The sequence below is a fragment of the Aulonocara sp. 'chitande type north' Nkhata Bay genome, linkage group LG8 (assembly GCF_057382095.1).
Source record: "Aulonocara sp. 'chitande type north' Nkhata Bay isolate Kocher_YH1m ecotype deep benthic linkage group LG8, A_spYH_male_GT1.1, whole genome shotgun sequence".
Classification (NCBI taxonomy): Eukaryota; Metazoa; Chordata; class Actinopteri; order Cichliformes; family Cichlidae; genus Aulonocara; species Aulonocara sp. 'chitande type north' Nkhata Bay.
Genome location: NC_141351.1, coordinates 1130071 through 1151338, shown reverse-complemented (window position 1 = coordinate 1151338; position 21268 = coordinate 1130071). Strand labels below are relative to the sequence as shown.

Here is a 21268-nt window from a genome sequence, read left to right as displayed (position 1 = left end):
TAGGTAGAGTGGTTGCCCATGATCGGAAGGTCGGGGGTTCGATTCCCCTGAACAGCTACCCTGAGGTACCCCTGAGCAAGGTACCGTCCGTACACACTGCTCCCCGGGCGCCCAATGGCTGCCCACTGCTTCACCGAGTGAATGGGTTAAATGCAGAGAGGAATTTCCACATTGGGATCAATAAAGTACTCTTTCTTTCATACACAATTTTTCTTACATATTTACATTAAGGACAATGGTTACTATATACAGAGTATTGTACAGTTATTAAATTAAATAAAAATAGCTACAGATAAGAGGCAAACCAGGTTGTAGTGCGAATCGGTTAATTAACTTATTGCAGTTACAGCGCAGATGTAAACATCTCTGATTGTTGGGAGCAGTTCTGATTGTACAGTCTGACAGCTGCAGGGAGGAAGGACCTGCAGAAACGCTCCTTCGTGCATCTAGGATGCAGCAGTCTGTCACTGAAGGAGCTCTGCAGTTCAGCAACATTTACATGCATGGGGTGGGAGACTCTGTCCATCAGAGATGTTGGCCACAGTCTCCCACCACCTGCACTGGGTCCAGGGTGCATCCCAGAACAGAGCTGGCCTTCCTAATGAGTTTGTCCAACCTCTTCTTCCCGGCTGCAGATAAACTGCTGCTCTAACATACCACACTGTAAAAAATGACAGATGCCACCACAGAGTCATAGAAGGTCTTTAAAAGCGCTCCCTGTACTCCAAATGACCTCAGCAGCCACAACCGGTTAGCGTCTGCTCTGACCCTTCCTGTAAAGAGCATCAGTGTTGTGGCTCCAGTCCAGTTTATTATTCAGGTGAACACCCAGGTACCTATAAGAGTCCACTATCTCAATGTCCACTCCCTGGATGTTTACCGGTGTCAGTGTGGTGGGTCTGCGTCTCCAGAAGTCCACCACCAACTCCTTCGTTTTCCCGCCGTTGATCAGCAGGTGGTTCTGCTGACACCAGTCTACAAAGTCCAGAGTCCACTGTCTGTACTCTGAGTCGTCCTCACCTGTGATGAGGCCGACTATGGCAGAGTCGTCAGAGAACTTCTGTAGGTGGCAGCGTGGGGAGTTGATGGAAAAGTCTGCAGTGTAGAGGGTGAAGAGGAACGGTGCCAGCACAGTTCCCTGTGGGGCCCCCGTACTGCAGACCAGCATATCAGAGACACAGCCCTGTGTCCTCACATACTGTGGACGTTCTGTGAGATAGTCCAGTATCCACTTTGCGCTATTAACCAAAGTTTAATGCAAATCACATACAATAATGATCCAAAGAAAGGATTACCAATTTGGGCATTTATTTGCAGATGTAAATAGTCCCAAATGTAATCCTGCTCTACATGGAAACCACAATGTTTTTTATTCTAACAGCAGTTGCCAGTCGACTTTTGATGAACATAGATTTAAATACTAAAGGGAAAAGTTTATCTGTTCCTTTTTAACAACGCACCATTGCTGTGACTTGTGACCTGTCAGTCATCATGAAGAAGAATTGAAACAGTTCACTGGGAAAAACTAATTAAAATGCAAATCACGTGTAAGGTTCCTATCCCAGTGACGCATGACCTGGACCCTTTGACACTGCTGACTGACGACGCTGACGTTGCTACATGGCAGAATGAGGGGCTACCTGCTGACAGGATGTCCACGGAGAATGCTACCATTCTTACTTCTTGCCAACGCTGGCCCCTTATGGTGGACCCCCAGCTGCAGGGCATCAAGTGGATCAAAAATAAATATGGTGAAGACCTGCAAGTCATCCGCATCGGACAGCGAGGGTAAGAGCCTCATAGAAAACTGCAGTACTGAGGTTTTTTGGGCATTTAATAACCAGAATTTTGACAGATTCATTGTTATTTGTACCTTAAAGGTACCTAGATGCCATAGAGAGAGCGCTGGCAGCAGGTGATGTGGTTCTGATAGAGAACTTGGAAGAAACGCTAGATCCTGTTCTTGGACCTCTGCTTGGCAGAGAAACCATCAAGAAGGGAAGGTAAGGCTCATGCTGAAAGGTGTCTTAATACTTGTAGCACTGAATGAAGCATTGTAAGGCACTGCTTCAGACAATGATCTAATTCAGGAAACTTTCTACTCATATGTAACACCGCAACAAGCACTTTCTTTTCACTGCCTTTTTTAATTATTGACACCACATGACAAATTAAAAATAGACACTATAAATGTAAATCTTTGAGAAACTATTGTTAGTTAAAGCCTAGCAGAACTTTCCAAATAAACCATTTTAGTATGTCTGTGGTTTCCACACAAAAACATTTTAAATACATTTAACTTCATTAGATTCAATACATGAGCTCTATCAGTGATTACACTATATAACATTTCTTTTTAATGAAGATGGACAGTGGCATTTATTAACTTGGCAATGTGTTAGCAATGAAAGGATATTGTTTCATGGAATTGATGGAAATGAAAACTATCAACTTACAGAGAGCTGAATTGAAGGACCTCCTGAAATCATGTAAAAATTATGCAGCAGGTCAAAATTTCATTGCAGCAACTTAAAATGGTACTCAGTAGAAGAGCCCCACATGCCCGACAACATCAGGGCATGCTTCTAATGAGACAACGTGCGCTTTCCTGGGAAATCTCCACACAGATCTGGACCAGGGTTACACTGACCCCCCTGGAGAGTCTGAGGTGTAATCTGACAGTGTTGGATGGACCAAAATATAATATGCCACAGATGTTCTATTGGATTTAGGTCTGGCAGATGTGGGGGCAAAGTCAGTGGTATCAATTCCTTCATCTTCCAAGAACTCCCTGCCTCCAATCCTGCCAATGCCTCATAGAGTAACTACCTGTCTGCTGGAATCTCCTCCATGCTATTGAGACTGTGCTGGGAGACACAGCAAACCTTCTGGCAATGACACATATTTGGTTGGACTACCTGTGCAACCTCTATGGGTTCCAGACATTGGTCCATGCTATCAGTAGTGACAGTGACCCTAGCCATTTATATATATACAAACAAATATAAATATATATATATATATATATATATATATATATATATATATATATATATATATATATATATATATATATATATATATATATATATATATATTTGATTCCCAGATCCTCCAGTCCATGTGTTGAAGTATCCTTGGGCAAGTAACTGAGCCCTGAGTTGCTCCCGATACATCCGTCGGTGTGTGAGTGTACAAGTGAATGTTGGATAAAATTGATTATGTTGAGATAAATCCCTCTGTGGATGTGTATGTGATTGGGTGAAGGAGAGCTTTAGTAGAAAATGCTTTGAATGCTCAAAATTAACAGAAAGGTGCTACATAAGTGCAAGTCCATTTACCACTAGGAAGTAGGAAAAGCAGCTTACCTAGCAACAAGAAGTGTTTTACAGTGTATTGAAGGAACTTTAGGATTTAAACAGCTGTTCATGATTTTAGTTAGTTATATAAAAAAAACTTATGATAGAGTGTGTGTGGTGTTCCTCCTTGTGCCTAAATAAGCCAGTGAAAAGAGTGAGCGAACCACATGACAAAATAACAAAATAAAAGCCTGGTCTGGTGACACCCTGATGTAAGTAATGGTCTCAGCATAGCCACACCTATAAATATTGTCTGGTTCAGTCACTGTTAAATACACATAGAGGGTCACAGGACATGTAGTACTGACAATTCAGGCTTACTAGAGCGTCATATGTGTCCCTAACAGTTTCCTAAGTTTCTGCAGTTTAAATGTGCAGCATTTTCAGGAAATGACTGTAATACATTTGAGAGTATTTTTTTTAAACTATATCTGTCATGAAGAAAAATCAGTTGGTTTGGCATTGTCAAAAACTATCATCCTTGCAGAAAGGTTGTGTGACATTTTTGACAGGTTCTCATTACAAACAAGTGTCCCAGTTTGAAGATATTTGTTTGTATTAAACATATGAAAGACAGAAAAGACAGATGTTTAGATCTTTGCCAATAATGACATTGTCCACTATTATATGTGCTGTTTCAGAATCTCTACTTTCACTAAGAAACCCTCACTGATCAAACGTTTCTGTTCCTGATTTACAAACAGGTACATAAAGATTGGAGACAAGGAGTGTGAGTACAATCCCAGTTTCCGTCTCATTTTACACACCAAGCTTGCCAGCCCTCATTATCAGCCAGAGCTGCAGGCCCAGTGCACCTTAATAAATTTCACAGTGACCAGAGACGGTCTGGAGGACCAGCTGCTGACTGCCGTGGTCAGCATGGAGAGACCTGATCTGGAACAGCTGAAGGTGAGAAAGTCAGTGCAGGCAAGGAGCAACCCTGCCTGATACAACTATTTGACAACAAAGGGGAGTTTTGACAGATTCGTTTTCATCCAATATGTTACAGGAATGTAAAAGTGAACCTGAGCAGACATGAAAGGAGCATCTGTCACACTGCTCGGATGTTATCAGAGAACAAACAAGCATTCCACGATGGACTCTTTGAGTTTCTCTCTTAACATCTTTTCTGAGCAGGTGTAATTAAAAGTCACAGTCAGAGGAGTCAGGGGCCTCCTAGAGCTGCACATAACACTCTTGCTCGTCATTATCAATCCTTAATGGTTCTCGTCAGCAAGAAAAGATCGTCTGTCTTTAAACATCACAAGGTCCGGGCTCTTTGATTCCAAAACAATCAGCTAGCATCTTTGATTAATGGCTGGTGGATGTGGGATAATTATGAGGCTTAGTATGGCGCACTTATGGAGACTGGGAACCTGCACGGCTGTGAACGTGCACATCGGCACCTGTGTTTTCACGTGGCATGTGTGTGAGCATGAAGTCGTCTAAATGAAACATTTTTAAATGTACACCAAATGGTGGTTTTAAATTCAAAGTGTAATAACGTCCATCCTCAGGTATGGTGATGTTCACAGTTTCCCAGCAGTGTTCCAATAGTGTTTTCTTAGGGGAGTTGTTGAAATTAATGTGACACACAAGCATTTGCCCAGAGCTAATTCCCAATTACAGGACATTTGCATATTGCTCCGAGAGCACAAATAATATTGAAACGGTTCATTTTAAATGCAGAAATCAATCGGAGTTGTATCATCGCACTATTTCTCATGCTCTGTCAGTACCTTCTTGTGACAGAGGGGTTCTGTCTGTCTGTGCAGGCTGTCTCGTAAGCACACTGCACATTCACTCATTTTTTAATCTTCACCGCGATCATGCAGCTACCATTATCCTTCTCTGATACGAGGGTCGCACATCAAAGCAGCAGTGTGTGTCGTTTGGACTGATTGCATTTCTGCAACATGTTAGCAAATAGTTGCCTACTGAGTTTCCTCAAACAGAAACCAGTAATCAGTTAAATACCTGGTCTCTGGTGTGTTTCTGATTGGACACAATGAAATACACGGATTAAGTGCTGATTTTGTTTTGTGACTGGGCATCTGCGTTATTTTATATTTAGCAGTGCTGTTGTGTTCTGCTACTTCCATCCCTTTCCATGTGTGCACCCAAAAACCTGAAGGTGTGGAGAAAGGAGAAACCATAACAGCAAATATGACAACGATTAAACAGGATGGCTGTAGCTCAGGAGTTAGTAGGAGGAGGTCAGCGAGGTTGGTGGTTTGATTCCCGGCTACTCCAGTCTGCCAAGAGCAGGATATTCTTGGGCAGATAGAAACACTTAAGTTGAAAAGCATATAAAAAAGTGCTTGTGTGAATGGGTGAATGAGGCAAGTTGTGTAAAGTGCTTTGAGTGTTCAGGTAGAGTAGTAAAGCACTATACAAGAATCAGTCCATTTACCATTAGGTCAGAATGGGAGGGGGGAGTGAAGGTGGGTTGCAAAGCAGGTTGCAGATGTGGGTTTGTTTTGAATTAACTATTACTAAACTTGATTCGACAATTACTTTAACAGAGATCTTTTCCACGAATAAAAAATATCCTTTTTATTGTGGAAAAGATCAGTTGAGTTGAACTATGATTGCACCAAAACTGCAAAGTCATGTTCCATGTAACCAGAAAAGGGAGCTGACCCACACTTCAAGCCAACCCTTTGTAATACATGCAGTTATTCAATCTGTTTGCTGTATATAGGAAAAATCATGTAAATTGCTGACACATCAAAGAGATATGGCTGTAATGGTCAGATGTAAAGCCTGCTTTGACTCCGACAGTGGCAGATATTTTATCGTATAGTGAGCATCACATTGAGCCTATCACACTGTTCTCTGCTCCTATTGAAACGGTGCAGACTGTCACCTTTTATGCAAACATTGATCCTAAAGACATTACAAAACAGTAATCATTTTATGTGACCTCACGCTTTCCTTTTCTTTCTTTGATTTTCACCTTTTGTTTGAGTAAAACAGTCTTTTCATTGCTGGAAACATTGCTTTGATGCAAGGTCAAACAGAAATAAATGCTTTCATAAGCTCAAGCTACCATCTTAAATCATTTGATGATAGACAATATCAGAAAAAGCCCTTGAAGCACTGCCCAGCTAAACAGTTAATCCTAAATCAAAAAATCCTATTCACTTTTGAAGCACTGACATGTGCTAATTCACCATTGTGTTGCAGTCACCCTGGGTACTGTTCCTTTGACGTGCTGCCGTTTATCACCAAACTTTGAGAATTATGTAATCCTGTCTTGATGCTCCCTGTAAGGAGCTTTAAGCTTTTTTAAGCGTTTTACTTTGGTAGCCTCATTTATGTTCACACATCTCCAAAATCAAGGGAGATGCAGATAGACGACGCTTTAAGGTGTATTTCCCTTTTTAATGTAAATGGCTGCCTTTGTTCTGTAGAGCTATTCTATTTCAGGCAGCAAGGATTAGAAAGCTGCTGTTCCACTCTGTTGATCAGCAGCTGCAGCTGTCCGGCTCAGTACTCAGTACTGTGAGCAATTTACTGCAAGTTGCTGGCAGCTCTGTAGACAACTTTTGAGAAGTAATGAGCAGCTCTTAGTTCCAATATCCATAGTATGGGCTGATGTTTATATTTAACCCAAAATTCACTTGATCAAAGCTGCAGTGCATATCAGCTGCTTGAAACTGATTGGCCGATAGCGTTACTGTACCACAGTAATTAGACGACACATTGACACACTTTCACTGTTCCTTAAATGCAGCTCTTGTTAGTTGAGGAGTGAAGGGGAAATAAGAAATTCCTTCTTGAGTACAAGTGTAGCTGACGGCAGCGACTCAGAGAGATCAGAACGGAAGATACTGTTGGAACTCTGTTAATGGGTGAGGCAGATTTACTCTAACACAATCCTATTTGCATTTTGATGGTTTCTTGAGGTGCCTTTGTTTGTGTTGGGTCTCCGTGGGCAGCTCTTTACTCCAACCTGTGGGCTTCCATCCAAAGTCAAATCAGCATTTTTAATAAATGAAAATGGGAAAAGAGAAGTTAAAAAAGCCAAAATGCCAGAGTTATTTTAAGCCTTATGCCCCCTCAGCAAAATCCAATCGAGAAGAAATAAAGTTTGATTTAATGAAGCTTGTTTAATTAGCATTTCACTGAGACTGGAGGATGACAAAAAAAAACAAGATCTAGAGCTCACTTATCATTTTAATTAACGCTGAAAGTTGAAGGTGGGTGGTGGTTGGGGTGAGGGTGGGGGTGAGCTGTTGCTGGCTGTGTTCACTCCCGAACCCCCTCCTATCAAAACGTGGCCGACAGAATGAAGTGCTGAATGGCTCTTTGTTGTCAGTAAACAACCCGGAGTGATAACAATCATCAGATTGATGAGGGAGTGCAAATTGGCTGTACCTGTTTATATTCTTCGAATGACTCTGTGCCATTATACCTTTAATGAGGTTAGCGTTGCTACTGAGCCGTAAGATGACTGCTGGGTGAAAGCGCTCTCATTTAAGCAAAGCCAAAGATGGAGCTAAGGAGCTTAAAATGTCAAGTTGCCTTTTTGGAGAGTGCACAGGGGGATGAGTCTACAACCTTTTACCACAATAACTACGTCGTCTGGTCCTCCCTAAGCACATGCAAGTGTGTTTGTGTGCACATGTGTGCATGCTTGCGTATTCGCTCCGGCGCAGGCCTTTCGGTATTAATGAGAGCTAAAATGCTCCACTTCTTAAATTACCTTAACAGGGCTGCTTGCTGGCTCTCGCTAATCATTTGCCTAAAAAAATGATAGATGTAATATCTTATTTTAATCCCAATTAGAGTGTTCTGCTGACTGGTTAATTGTTTGTTTTTCCAAAGCAAGGGTAATTACAAGTACAATGTGCCAGAGGAAAGCTAATCGTTAAAAACTGACTCATTACTGGATCCAGTTGGGAATGTTTTAGCTTGGATAGCTTTTCCCCGCAAGAGCAGAGAGTGCAGGCAAGTAGAAGGTCACAGTTGAGTCACTCCAGTTAAATGTCTACCACTCAAACCAGGCTTTTTTCTTTTCTTTTCCAACCACACACACATTAAGGTTTTTCCTTAAAATGCCACGATTCATTCTCTGTGTGCAACTTTTCTGCTACAGAGTTGGTAATAACATACAATTTAAAGCATCTGGGATTCAACAAAACAGAGGCTCAATTAGTTCTAACAATGGTGTGAAATACCTCTCATCACAGCAGTAGGAAATACTGTCATAAAGAGAACAATTAAGCATTGTGATCTCTTAAACTATCTGCTCCCCTGGCGCGATCGAAGCCAAGTACGTCTTTTGTCATGTGTGAGTTTTGCCAGAGGGAGGAGGAACAGTTCCACCCCCACCCCATCAGCATCTTCTGTGATTACACGTGGGCAGAAACAGCACTGCCAGAAACGTATTACCAGCCGCCTGTCAGGGACCACGCCACTCAAAAAACCCCTGTGCTATTATCCGTCCCCGACAACCCTCCAAGTAGGCAAATCTCACAACAGCCCACCCCTCCAGTAATTACAACAATTCAAAGGTCGCAGAGGCTTCTATTAAGGGAAACTTCAATAAAGCAAAGTCATGAACGGGCAGAAACAAGGAGCTGCAACAGAATATAATGAAGGACAGGGCAGGATGACGCTCTGTCTACTTTGTTCTCCTGTCAAACACCAGGCTTTGAAAAAAAGTGAAAGTTTCTCTCAGGTAATTTTTTTAAGCCAAAACCAAAAAAAAAAAGAAAAACCTGCTAGATTGAAAGCTTTGTTAGAAGACGGACTGCTCTAATGCATTTGGGGAGGTAATAACCCCATTATTGCACTGCATGATGCCTGCATTGGTACATAATTGTAAACACGGCATCTCGTAAAAGCTCATTCAGAAAAGATGTGTGTGTAATTCCCCATCAAAGCGCCCTCCCATCTTATTCAAATCGACGGCCTCATCACACCAAGGGTTAGGTGACTCTGAAAAAGTTTGATGTCGGCAACCAAACAGAAACTGGTTAATCCATCCCAGAAAACCCCCTCCATGTGTCCGGACAACTGATGCAGACTGTATTGATTAGTTCTGTCTTTGAGGTTCTTTTTTTTCTGTTTAAAGTTTGACCTGACGAAGCAACAGAACGACTTTAAGATTACTCTGAAGACGTTGGAGGACAACTTGCTATCCCGTTTGTCTTCAGCTTCAGGAAATTTCCTCAGTGACACGGAGCTGGTGGAAAACTTGGAGACAACCAAACGCACAGCTGCTGAGATCGAAGAAAAGGTTTTTGTCTTCTATTTGCTTTAATCTTTTCTCACACTTTAGATCACAGCCTTCAAGTGACAGTGTTACTACTGACTACAAGCTCTCGTTAGAGCACTTACCATTGACACCATCTGAAGTCTTCCTCTTTTCCTACTGCCTGGCAACTCCATCTTCAACATCCCTTGTCCACTATCCCTCCTCTGCTCACGTTCAGACCACCTCAACATTGGCTGTCTAACTGTTCAACCTAAACTGTTCCTCTCATGTACTCATTTCTAATCTTGTTCATCCTGCTTGCTCCTAATAAAACTCCTAATATCTTCAACGGTGCCGCGTCGGCGTCCTGTCAGTGCCGCTGTCTCCATGCATAATAGCAGTTCTCACTACCATCTTGTAAAACTTCTCTTTCGCTCTTGCTCCTTCCTTCTGTTGCAAATCACACCTGAAACTTGTGTACTCTCTTCTTCACATCTCTTGTGCACTCTCTGTACTTGACCCATGTAGTCTGTCTTGCTTGTTTGATTTTCATTCAAACAGAAGCATACCTCTACCTCCCCAGGTTCCATTTCATCTATGAACATCATAGTCCACAGAGCATGTTGCCTGATTGCATCTGCCAACCTGTCTCTGCACACTTTTGCATCAGTGCAGTTTGTTTCTAATGTTATCCTAAATGAAATGTAGAATGCAGTATCCTTTTTAGACTGTACTTCTTCAATAATTCCCATTTGCAGGTGCAGAATAACTGTCACCTAAAGTGTTGCCATACTCTCAGCTCTGCTTCCCTTGCTTTGTTTCTTTATTTCTTGTGGTCAAATTACAAGATCACATCAGCTCAGCGTATGATGTCTGCCAAAGATGAATTAGTTTAGAGCACTTCTTAAAAGCTCTGTGTTTTTTTTAATCTTAGAGTGTGCCTTCTGTCTGTGAGGAGATGAGCGCTTCCTTTGCAGATGTTCATCCTTAACATAATTGCACAGGCGTTTGCTGGTTATTAAAACAAAAAAAAAGCATGATTGTCATGATCCACAGAATGTGAGGACATTTTGAAGCGTGAAATTGCAACAGGACTGCTCTTCACTGGAGTATGTTTTATTGGATTGTGCACAAGTTCATCATTAACTGATTGATGGACCTTGAGTATATCCTCGTCTGTGCTGATGTATATGAGTGTGATTCCGTTTGCACTACTTTACTGCAGGTAAAAGAAGCCAAGGTGACAGAGACCAAAATCAATGAGGCTCGAGAGCACTTCCGACCAGCAGCAGCACGGGCTTCCTTATTGTACTTCACAATGAACGACCTCAATAAAATCCACCCCATGTATCAGTTCTCTCTAAAGGTACCCTGTCTATTGACCCACCATGTTACCGACCCTTGTCATGGGCCCCCAGTGAGACCCTTCTTTACACTCACTTCTCTGTTGTTTCCCTCCTCCTTCCATTTGCTCACCGTGTTTTATGCTCTTTGCCCTGCTTTTATTGTGTTTGTGGCTCCCTAATGTGGTTATGTAGAGCATAATGTCTTTCATATTGTCAGCCAGGCAGTGCTGAGAGAAGGCAGCCTGAGATATTATTTGCAATCTCTTCCGACTCCGCAGGTAGTTGCCTCGGCCCGTCTTATTTCCCAACATAATAAAATGAAAACACATTCAGTGTTTATGTACCTTTGACCTTGTGAATGAAATGAAATACATTATAATATGTGTTCTGTATACAACCTCAGAGCTAAGTGTGAATCTGCTAAATGAACAGAAATGACAGCACATTTCCTACAGTGAAAGAGGACAATTATTGTATTTCTGTGGTAATAAGTTATTTTAGAGTCGCTGCAAAAAGTGCAAACAAACTGTTTCTCCAGTACTTCAAACTCTGCATGGTTCAGTATGTTGAAGGATCACAGTATGACGTGATATTGGAATCAGAAGTCAGATCCAGTGCAGCAACAATTATTAGAAAGTTAGAAAAGCTCCCTAAAACAATGAACGTCCCTTAGTGCTATAGGCTCAGGTTGCTGTGCGATCACAATGCACTGAGAACCTTTCACTCCTTATGTGGTATATGTTTATGTGCTATTTCTGCATGTTATTAACTGTCTACTCTCACTTTGCTTTGTCCTTGTCTCTCTATGATTTTTTTTGCCTCTTTGATATTTATCTGGTTGTTGGGTTTTTCTAGCTAATACTTTAGGGTCTTTACCTTATAGCAAAAAGAGCTTTGAGCTGTAATTAAAAAATTGGAGCTCTGTAGCACAGATGACCAGATTTTGAAAACATCCTACTTATTAATGAGGTCCATTGCAAAAGATTTTTATTTTGTTTATTTTTGTGTTTAGAAATAATTTAAAATTGTCTATGTCCATTAAAGTTTTTCATTCAAGCTTACCACATTGATAAAATATTTATACATACATAAACGTTGTAATCAATTACAGCTGTCGGCTTTCCTTATAGAGCCAAAGTAGTATTGATCAGTTCATTCTTAGAACACTGCATCATATCCATCAAGTCAGCTGTAAATGACAAAGACTGATGATATCTAATTTATACTTAAAGATCAGTATGAACACAATCCAATTGCTGGGTTATCATTTGCTTTATTGGATTACCTTATGAGTTTGTATCTAACAGTACTGTTATTCTTGTGCTTTTAACACTTTGATGTCAGACACTGTTTCTGTATTGTACCTGCTCCTGTGCGTCCTCAGGCGTTTAGTGTGGTCTTCCAGAAAGCAGTTCTGAAGGCTGAGCCTGCAGAAGGTCTAAAGCGGCGGGTGTCCAACCTAATTGACAGCATCACCTCCTCAGTCTTCCAGTACACCACCAGAGGCCTATTTGAGTGTGACAAGCTCACATACATCGCTCAGCTCGCTTTCCAGGTAGGAAGGTGCATCCGGTTTCATCCTCTGCACGGTTTGTTTTTGAGCACACGTTTGCTGCTGAACAGGCTTCTCCGGAGACCGGCGGCCCTGTTTGGGTTTAATCAAGTAGAAAGGAGATGTGCTCTGTACCGAAAACGCATCATTGTAAAGTTATTCCTGTTTGTTTTGTGCCCAGATACTCCTGATGAATAAAGATATAAACCCTGTAGAGCTAGACTTCCTCCTGAGGTACCCTGTCCAACCAGGTGTAACATCACCAGTGGAGTTCCTATCTAACCACTCCTGGGGGGGGATCAAGGTATGAAAAGAGGCTGCGTGAAAGGGCACAACTCGATCTTTTTTTCACAGTCCCTGAGCAAACCAGAGATATGTGATGTTGTGTCTTAAAGTAACTGTCCCAACACACACACACACACACACACACACACACACACACACACACACATACACACAAAATGGCTAAACTTCCTGTGTCAAAGATTTCCTCCACCTCTGTGAGTTAACTGTCCCTCATTTTCAACCATTTTTTAAAATTAAAAACACGTTGTGTGTAACATGTATAGTTGGGGAAATAATTATTTGATCTAATGCTGAATTTGTACATTTGCTCACTTACAAGAAAATCAACAATCTCTAATTTTTATGGTAGTTTTGTTTAAATGAAGACAGAAGGATCTCAACCATAAATCAGGAAAAAACACATTACACAAAAATTAGAAACTGACTACTCTATGACCCATCCAGAAGTCTGGTTCCCACAGATTGCCTGTGCGCCCATGTGGTTCACAGATTACAATCAATCACAGATACTCCTGATCTGAACTTCTTATGTGTATAAAGCACACCTGTCCACAGAATCATTTTCTTCCATTCCAACCTCTCCACCATCATGGTCAAGATCAAAGAGCTGTCGAAGGACATCAAGGACAAGACTGTAGATCTGCACAAGGCTGGAATAGGGTACTAGAGCATCAGCAAGAAGCTTTGTGAGAGGCTGTTGGTGCAATTATTCAAAAATGAAAGAAATACAATATATAATATGCATCAATCTTCCATGGAGTGTGGATGATCACAAGAAAGGTGGTGGATCAGCCCCAAACATGGGAGGAGCTTGTTAATGATCTGAAGGCAGTTGGGACCACAGTCGCTAAGAACACTATTGGTAACACACGCTGTAAATTATTGAAATTTTGCAGTGGCCTCAAGGTCCCCTGGCTTAAGGCACATATACAGACCCGTCTGGGATCAAATAATTATTTCCCCCAGTATATACCATTAAAACATTAACACAGAGAGAGAAATATAGTTATATATGGATACATATTTGATTTATCAGTGTGTTCTTATTCAGACTCGCATCAAAGGTAATTTTTTTTCACTTACGAACACTTTTGTTCTGTTTCTCAGAAATAATTAAGCCCAGTCCCAGACTTTAACCTTTTTTCCGTAGCTATCTTCATGGTTTTGTTTTTTGTGTTTTTTTTTCAGTCTGTGGCTAAGAAACGTGCTGACTTTGCATTATATGAAACTCTTGTAAAATTGGAGGTCCTTGATGAAAACAAGTTTGTGTTTTTACTAGTAATCATTATCATTCTGTGTTTGTAGGGGACTCCTGTAACTTTTGGTGGCCCAAAGATATTTAAAAGCAATTTTGATTTTCCGAACCTTTCGGTCTCTACTTGTTGAAAAGCCTGGAGGATTCCTGGAATACGCGCGAATGGATTGCACCCTTAGTTGTGCAGCCTATACTCAGTCCTTTCTTGGACTCCTTAAATGCCGGTGTGACAACATCTGACCATATTTTTCCATCTATATTTTGTTTTCTTTGCTTTTTCCACTACGTTACTGAAATTACAAAATTTCATTCATAGTCTGTAATCACCCTAATATGTTTTCATTTTCCAGTATGCTTTTTACTACTCGAAAAAGTGGTTGCAGCTCAACTGCATTTACACCTGGTTAATAATAATATCTACGAGAGATTTCAATCTGGTTTTCGCTCATGTCACAGTACAGAAACTGCTTTACTTAAAGTCACTAACGATCTTCTTATCGGAGCTGACTCTGGTCTTTTCACCATTCTCGTCCTTTTAGATCTGAGTTCAGCCTTCGACACCATTTCTCACTCTGTACTTCTAAGCAGACTTTCCTCTCTCGCATCTCTGACACACCCCTCGCCTGGTTTCAATCATATCTCCTTGACCGTTCCCAGTTTATTCAACTAAGATCATTCCGCTCTCGTCTATTCCCCGTCACATCTGGTGTACCTCAAGGCTCAGTTTTAGGCCCTCTTCATAATATACATCCTCCCTCTAGGTACCATTTTCTGCAAAGTTGATCTTCAGTTTCACTGTTTTGCTGATGACACCCAGTTATATCTCTCTTGCAAACCCGATTCCTCCCTCCCACCTTCTTCCCTTTCAGAATGTCTATCCGAGTTAAAATCCTGGTTTACCTCTAATCTAAAGCTCAATGAGGATAAAACTGAGATCCTCCTTATTGGCACCAAATCCAACCTTTTGAAGGTGAACCATTTCTAACTCACCATCGATAACTCCACAGTTTTCCCTTCTCCTCAGGTTAAGAGCCTTGGTGTCATCCTAGACAGTTCACTTTCCTATAAATCTCACATCAGTAATGTCACCCGTTCTGCCTACTTCCATCTACGTAACATTAACAGATTGCTTCCTTCTCTTTCCACCCAGTCTACGTCCATTCTTGTCCACAGTCTTGTTACCTCTCGTATTGACTACTGCAATTCTCTTCTGCATGGTCTCCCCCAAAAATCCCTCCATAAGCTTCAACTGGTTCAGAACTTTGCTGCTCGCATTATCACCAGAACCCCCTCCTACCAGCACATCACCCCTGTTCTTCAGGAACTTCACTGGCTCCCTGTGAAATTCCAGATAATATTCAAACTTTCAACAGTAGAAACCTTCTTGGCTGTAGGTCTGTGAAGGGTCTCCGTCATCCAGGTCATCGTAGTCTAAGGAGCTTGGAAAGAAAAGTGTCTGGACTTCTTTCAGTTGCTTGAAGACTTTTTACCTCTCATCCGAGAAGCTTCTTCAGTTCTAAGGTCAAATGGTGGAGACTCCCAGATTTAAGCCCTATAGGAATGTCCCCCCGAGAGGGACATGGACCCCCTAATGATCCTTTACCTAATCACGTGAGCCAAGGTGTGAAAATGGGAGTAGGTCACAATAGGCCTTTTGATCTCTGGAAATCACATGATAGGGTTTTTAAATAAATATATTATTTATTTCTCTTAAAATAAATATTTTTTTCACTCCTTGGCTCACGTGATTAGGTAGAGGATCATTAGGGGGATCCATGTCCCTTTTGGGGGGAAAGTCTGGGACTCTCCACCATTTGACCTTAGAACTGAAGAAGCTTCTCGGATGAGAGGTGAAACGTCTTCAAGCAACTTAAAGAAGCCCAGATGCTTTTCTTTCCAAGTTCCTTAGACCTTCTTGGCTGTAATGGTACAAAGCTACACTGTGAAGTGTGAATTTGATGAATTCATCAAAATAAGCTGTTCTTTCAGAAAGCTAGAGCTCCGTCTTGAACTTCATAAAGATGCAATAACTTGTAGATCAGCCCTATTTTTCGAATTCCATCCTATATGTTGAAATCTCTAAAAGATAATAAAAAATAATTCACCTCTATTTCTTTCTAAATTTTGTTGTCCTCCACCTTGTCATCTGCGAGATTCAAGGCTAATATCTTCCGGTTCCTTTATCGGCTCCACACAGTGCGCAGTATGTACAGTGGATTTTCCCAACAAGTAAGCACTAAAGTGAATGCACATAATTGGAGTGTATATCTCTGTATCACCCAAAACTCCAGTCTGACAGCATGCAGTCTCCAGGGTCCCACTGTGCTCTGTGACCCTGCTAGATTCTAACATTGAAGGGTGCTAGAAGAAAAACTCAGTCTCTCTGTTTGTGTCTCAGAGAACGCAGTGCTGTGGACAGCAGAGGTTTCTTATCTTGTCAGATGAGTTTAACAGCAAGGTAAACCCTAACTGCAGCATGTCTTTTAGCCCCTCGTGCTCATGAATATTTCACTCTATATCGCCTTCAATATTAACTTAACCTAAAACCCCTCTGAGGATTAAGAGATGGCCTTTCTGTAACTGCTCTCAACCTGCTGTGGATGTTTAAGTCCCTGCTAATCAAATTCTGTCACTTGATTTTTCTTATCGTAGTTGGAAACATAATCAGTTGGAAAGATTTAAAGGAGGATAACGTCCTCTGATTGCTTGCCCCAGTTGATGATATTAGCAGAGCTGGAATCCCTCGGGACCCAGTGTTTCTCATTACACTGGGGCTGATCGGTCGCCAACCACCTGTAGTAATTAAACTGAGTCACAGTGAAGGTGATGTGTGCCGAGCCGCTCCTTCTCACTCTGCTCTATGTCTTCCCCTCATGGCTTGTGTCGAGGGGTTGGTTTCATAGAGTGACACGGGATGTTTTTGCCTTGACACCTTGTATTCTGTGTCTCTGCTGAGAGAAGATTTCAGCATCCTGCTCATAGTTTGCACAGTGCGGGAGACAGCAGAGCTGCTTGAGGCTGCACTGCGTGACACTGCTGTTCTCTGCAGATGAGATGAGGTGTCTGTCATCTGGGACATCACAATGAAGCCCTCACTGGTTCTGCAAGAGATGCATATTTAGTGCTCCCCTACCCCCTGTCCCGTTATGAAAGCTTTGTGTTTACTCAGCATTTCTGTTTGAATAAATATTATTTATAAGGACATGAGGAAAGATAAGCATTCTGTTTTTTTATGACTCTCCATATTTTGCAAACAGACTCTCTTTTTTTTTTTTTTTTTACCTGTGCATTGTGAAAAATATCTCTGGTCAAGAACTTTAATGTGTATCATTGATCGCAGTGCAGCAGCTCTTTTAACAACATGCACTATGTTTCACTCCACAAATCCTATTTCTTTTCCAAAACCTCCAGGCTCTTTGCTCTATGGAGGAGTTCAGAAACCTGGACAGAGACATTGAAGGCTCAGCCAAACGCTGGAAGAAGTTTGTAGAGTCCGAGTGTCCGGAAAAAGAGAAATTCCCACAGGAATGGAAGAGCAAAAGCTCACTCCAGAGACTGTGCATTATGAGAGCCCTGAGGCCTGACCGCATGACGTACGCTGTCAGGTAAGAGGTGGTATCATTTCCCTTTGCTCTGTGATCTGTGAAAGCTCCTACTTGACCTGTTCTGGTTACTGAAAAGGTAAAAAAGTTGAACAACAGAACCTTTGGCTTCTATCCTGAGATGACAGTTGACTGAGTCACACAGATTTTCAGGGACAATCATCAAACCTAAGTATTAAAAGAGAACGTCTGTGTCCACTTGTACCAAATCCAGACCCCAGTTACACTCTGAATTAACATACATTAGGTGTGAGATGCAGTATTTTAGTTCTATTAAGATGCCTGTGTCTGTGGGGTTTCTTAGATATTAGGCTTTGGAGATATTAATTAAACAGATTATGTGGTTTTTTGTTTGGTCTGAAGGGCACTAATGGCTCCGAAACAAACATTTCACAAGTTCGATTTCTAATAAACTGGGCACAAATCACTCCAGTATGTGAGTGAAATTTTAACCAGAAGGCTAAAAGTGGGGAATTAAAGCTGACTCATCTAATGATTGTGATTTAAAGTGCATATTACGAGTCTTATGAAGATTGTGCTTGGTTTAATCTGTGTCCATAGTTCTTTAGCGAGAGGAGGAACTGAGTCATTTTGCTCAGTTCATTACGCAGATTCATACCTGTAGCCAATAACTATGTAGCTTGTTCATATTTTTTTATAAGCAATGCGATTACATTAATTTTGAAATGAATAAGTGAACAGCTAGATCACTACTCATAATACATTATAATGCAGTTTATCACTCTTGGTAATTTGTTAAGACTGGCAGTATAATAACCAGCACCACATTGCAATTTAACATCTCAGAGTTCATGAATTTGTTTTTAATGTGCTGCAGCTTTAGATGGTTAAAACCCAGACTGATTACAAAATATGGATGTAGCTTCTAGATGTAGCTTAATTATTCAGCATGCTGTGTCACACAGTTTCATAGTTAGTTCTACCCTGCACTCACAATGTCGGGTTTTAAAAAATATGAGATGGATGACATCATGTTGGCTTTCCAAGGTGGAGACCAAAAGAGAGCTAAAAGTAGAGCAAATGGTGGAGTTTAGAACTGCAAAGGTCTCCACATCTGCCAGGAAATTCTTGGAGTTGTGGTCAATGCGCAACAGCTGGACAACTTATTGGCACACTGCAGAACAAATACACAGAATTCACATTTTGCTGCTTTCTGTGTTTTCATTTCTTCACTATCGGTTCTGCACATGTATGTTTGTATTTTCAGAAACCTTAAGTGGAGGCGGAACTAAGGTTATAGGACAAAATACAACATATGTACAAAATATATTTTGTTAAAAAGTGAATTCTTGATTTATTTAAGACTGTGATTTGGTTGAAACTGAAGCAAGAAAAGCATAATGTTTGAAAGACCAAAGCATTTAATCCGGAGAGGGTGAAAAGAGCTACTGACAGCTGAGTCGTGACTAGAGTTTATAGTTTTGAAGCAGCTGTCTGTCTAATGCACTGTAATACAGACAATTCCAGTTCTTCAAGTTCTTCAGCTTGTTGTCAAAGATAATAAAGTCTTAAGGAGAACTGAGTCACACTCTCCTTTACAGAGACTTTGTAGAGGAGAAACTGGGAAGCAAGTATGTGATTGGCAGATCACTGGACTTTGCCGTCTCCTTTGAAGAGTCAGGTCCAGCTACGCCCATGTTCTTCATCCTCTCTCCCGGAGTTGACCCTTTGAAGGATGTGGAAAAACATGGTAAGGCTTCTGCTTGTTTTATCTTTAAAAAAGCTTTTAAATCCTGCTTAAAAGTGTGTTCAGGATTTTTATAAGAGCGAACACATTGCCAGTCTATCGTTTCTTTTAGCTGTGTAGGGTTTTGGGTTAGTTATTAAGAGGAAATGCCTTGTCTACCTGCATGCATGATTTCATTTTAGTTCTGTTGCATAGGATTATCAGTCAGAACAACACATTTGTAATGTGTATCTGCTGTAATATCAGCCATCACTGCCGATGCACAACCAGCTCTGGATAGACTGAAAGGATTATACTAAAGGTCAGAAATATGTGAGATGACACCACTGGTGTATTAGGGGCAACAGAAAGTAAATGTCATTGGTTTTAGAGTTACTTTACATTCCTTTATGAATAATGGGTGGCGAGATGATTTTTACTAGAAATATGGAAAAAGTTGAAGCTTTTGTTCTGACCTAGGCATTAATTCAGTTTTTGGGTATTTGAAATCAGCTGTATGAAATATTCAGATTGCAGGAATTGTTTCAATTAACTGGAACAGATTTCCTCATTATTTCTCTTCTACCCAAGCATATGCATCGGCATTTTTGCATTCAAGTAATGAATGATTTGTTAGGGTTTTTGTTGTTTTGTTTGTTTTGCCTTACTTGGGTTTCAGTTTCTCCTTTGTCATCCTTTTATCCTCGGATTAATTTATCACACAGACCCATTTCAGCGTGTTGAAGTGTTGGTTTATGCCCAACACACTGCATTATTTGTGACTATTTTTAGATGCTTCATTTTTATAGGCATCGCCAGGTGGTTAAATCAACCATGGAGCTACTATAGGCTCAGAAACCCCCTGTAAAATCCTCCATCCTCTCCTAATACCATACCAAATAGCACTCCTGCTGAAATTGCCTCTAAGGGCTCTGATTATTGATTAGCAACACCCTCATCCTGACCATAGCCAATCACATCAAAGTTAAAGGTAACCAGCTGCTCCTGTGCTGATGAAAAGCAGCAGAACATGTTTTTTCCCCATTATATTTGTGTCTGTGGGTTTCTTAGATATTAGGCTTTGGTGAGATTTTCATTAGACAGATTATGTGATTTTTGTTTGGTCTGAAGCGCACTAATGGCTCCGAAACAAACATTTCACAAGTTTGATTTCTAACAAACTGAGCACAAATCACTCCAGTGTTTGTGTGAAATTTTAACCAGAAGGCTTAAAGTGGGGAACTAAAGCTGACTCATCTAATGATTAGGATTTAAAGTGCATATTAGTTAGTTTAGCCTGCGTCCAAGGCATGGATAGTGCTTTAGCCAGAGGAGGAGATATTGTGGAATTGAGTCATTTTATTCAGTTCATTACACAGATTCATATCCAATAACTATGTAGCTTGTTCATATTTTTCTAAGCTATGCAGTTAGATTACATTTGAATAAGTGAGCAACTAGATCACTACTCTTAATACTGATTATAATACTGTTTATCACACTTAGTGATTTGTGACTCCCACCTAAGAACCATTTGTGACGCTCAGTCATAGACTGTACATTTAAAAATGGACTTCACCCACTGTTTTTCACTGTGTTTCTGTTTTTGTGTTTCTGTTTTCTGTGCGAGGTTCTGTGTGAAATTTTGGTTTTCAAACTGATCGCTTTTAGTTTTGCAACATTTAGCCTCAATTAGCATCGATTGGAACTAAAAGAGACATCTAGCATTACTTTTAAGAGGAGACTAATAAGATATTAAACATATAAATAACACAGTTTGTTTATTACTTTCTTGGCTTTAACAGTTAATCAGAGCTTGGTCTGTACCATTATTTTGCTAATCTAGGCTAAGCACATTTCAGAGCTACCTCTCTGTAGTGCAGAGAGGTAGTAAAGATGCAGATGGATGCTAAATGGAGTTTAATAGACTAGCAAATAGCAGTCCAGTTCAAT

The 21268-nt window shown here is 40.8% G+C and overlaps 1 protein-coding gene across 1 annotated transcript in view; it reads left to right on the top strand.

The window, feature by feature from the left end:
- The window catches only part of dnah9 (dynein, axonemal, heavy chain 9), a 179360-nt gene that overhangs the window by 113707 nt on the left and 44385 nt on the right, over window positions 1-21268 (top strand). Inside the window, exons 61-69 of the mRNA XM_086304951.1 lie at window positions 1553-1788; window positions 1881-2003; window positions 4064-4268; window positions 9445-9609; window positions 10793-10933; window positions 12298-12468; window positions 12647-12769; window positions 17438-17631; window positions 19191-19339. Of these exons, the coding sequence (XP_086161077.1) occupies window positions 1553-1788; window positions 1881-2003; window positions 4064-4268; window positions 9445-9609; window positions 10793-10933; window positions 12298-12468; window positions 12647-12769; window positions 17438-17631; window positions 19191-19339 (1507 nt within the window). The remainder of the gene's footprint in view (window positions 1-1552; window positions 1789-1880; window positions 2004-4063; window positions 4269-9444; window positions 9610-10792; window positions 10934-12297; window positions 12469-12646; window positions 12770-17437; window positions 17632-19190; window positions 19340-21268) is intronic.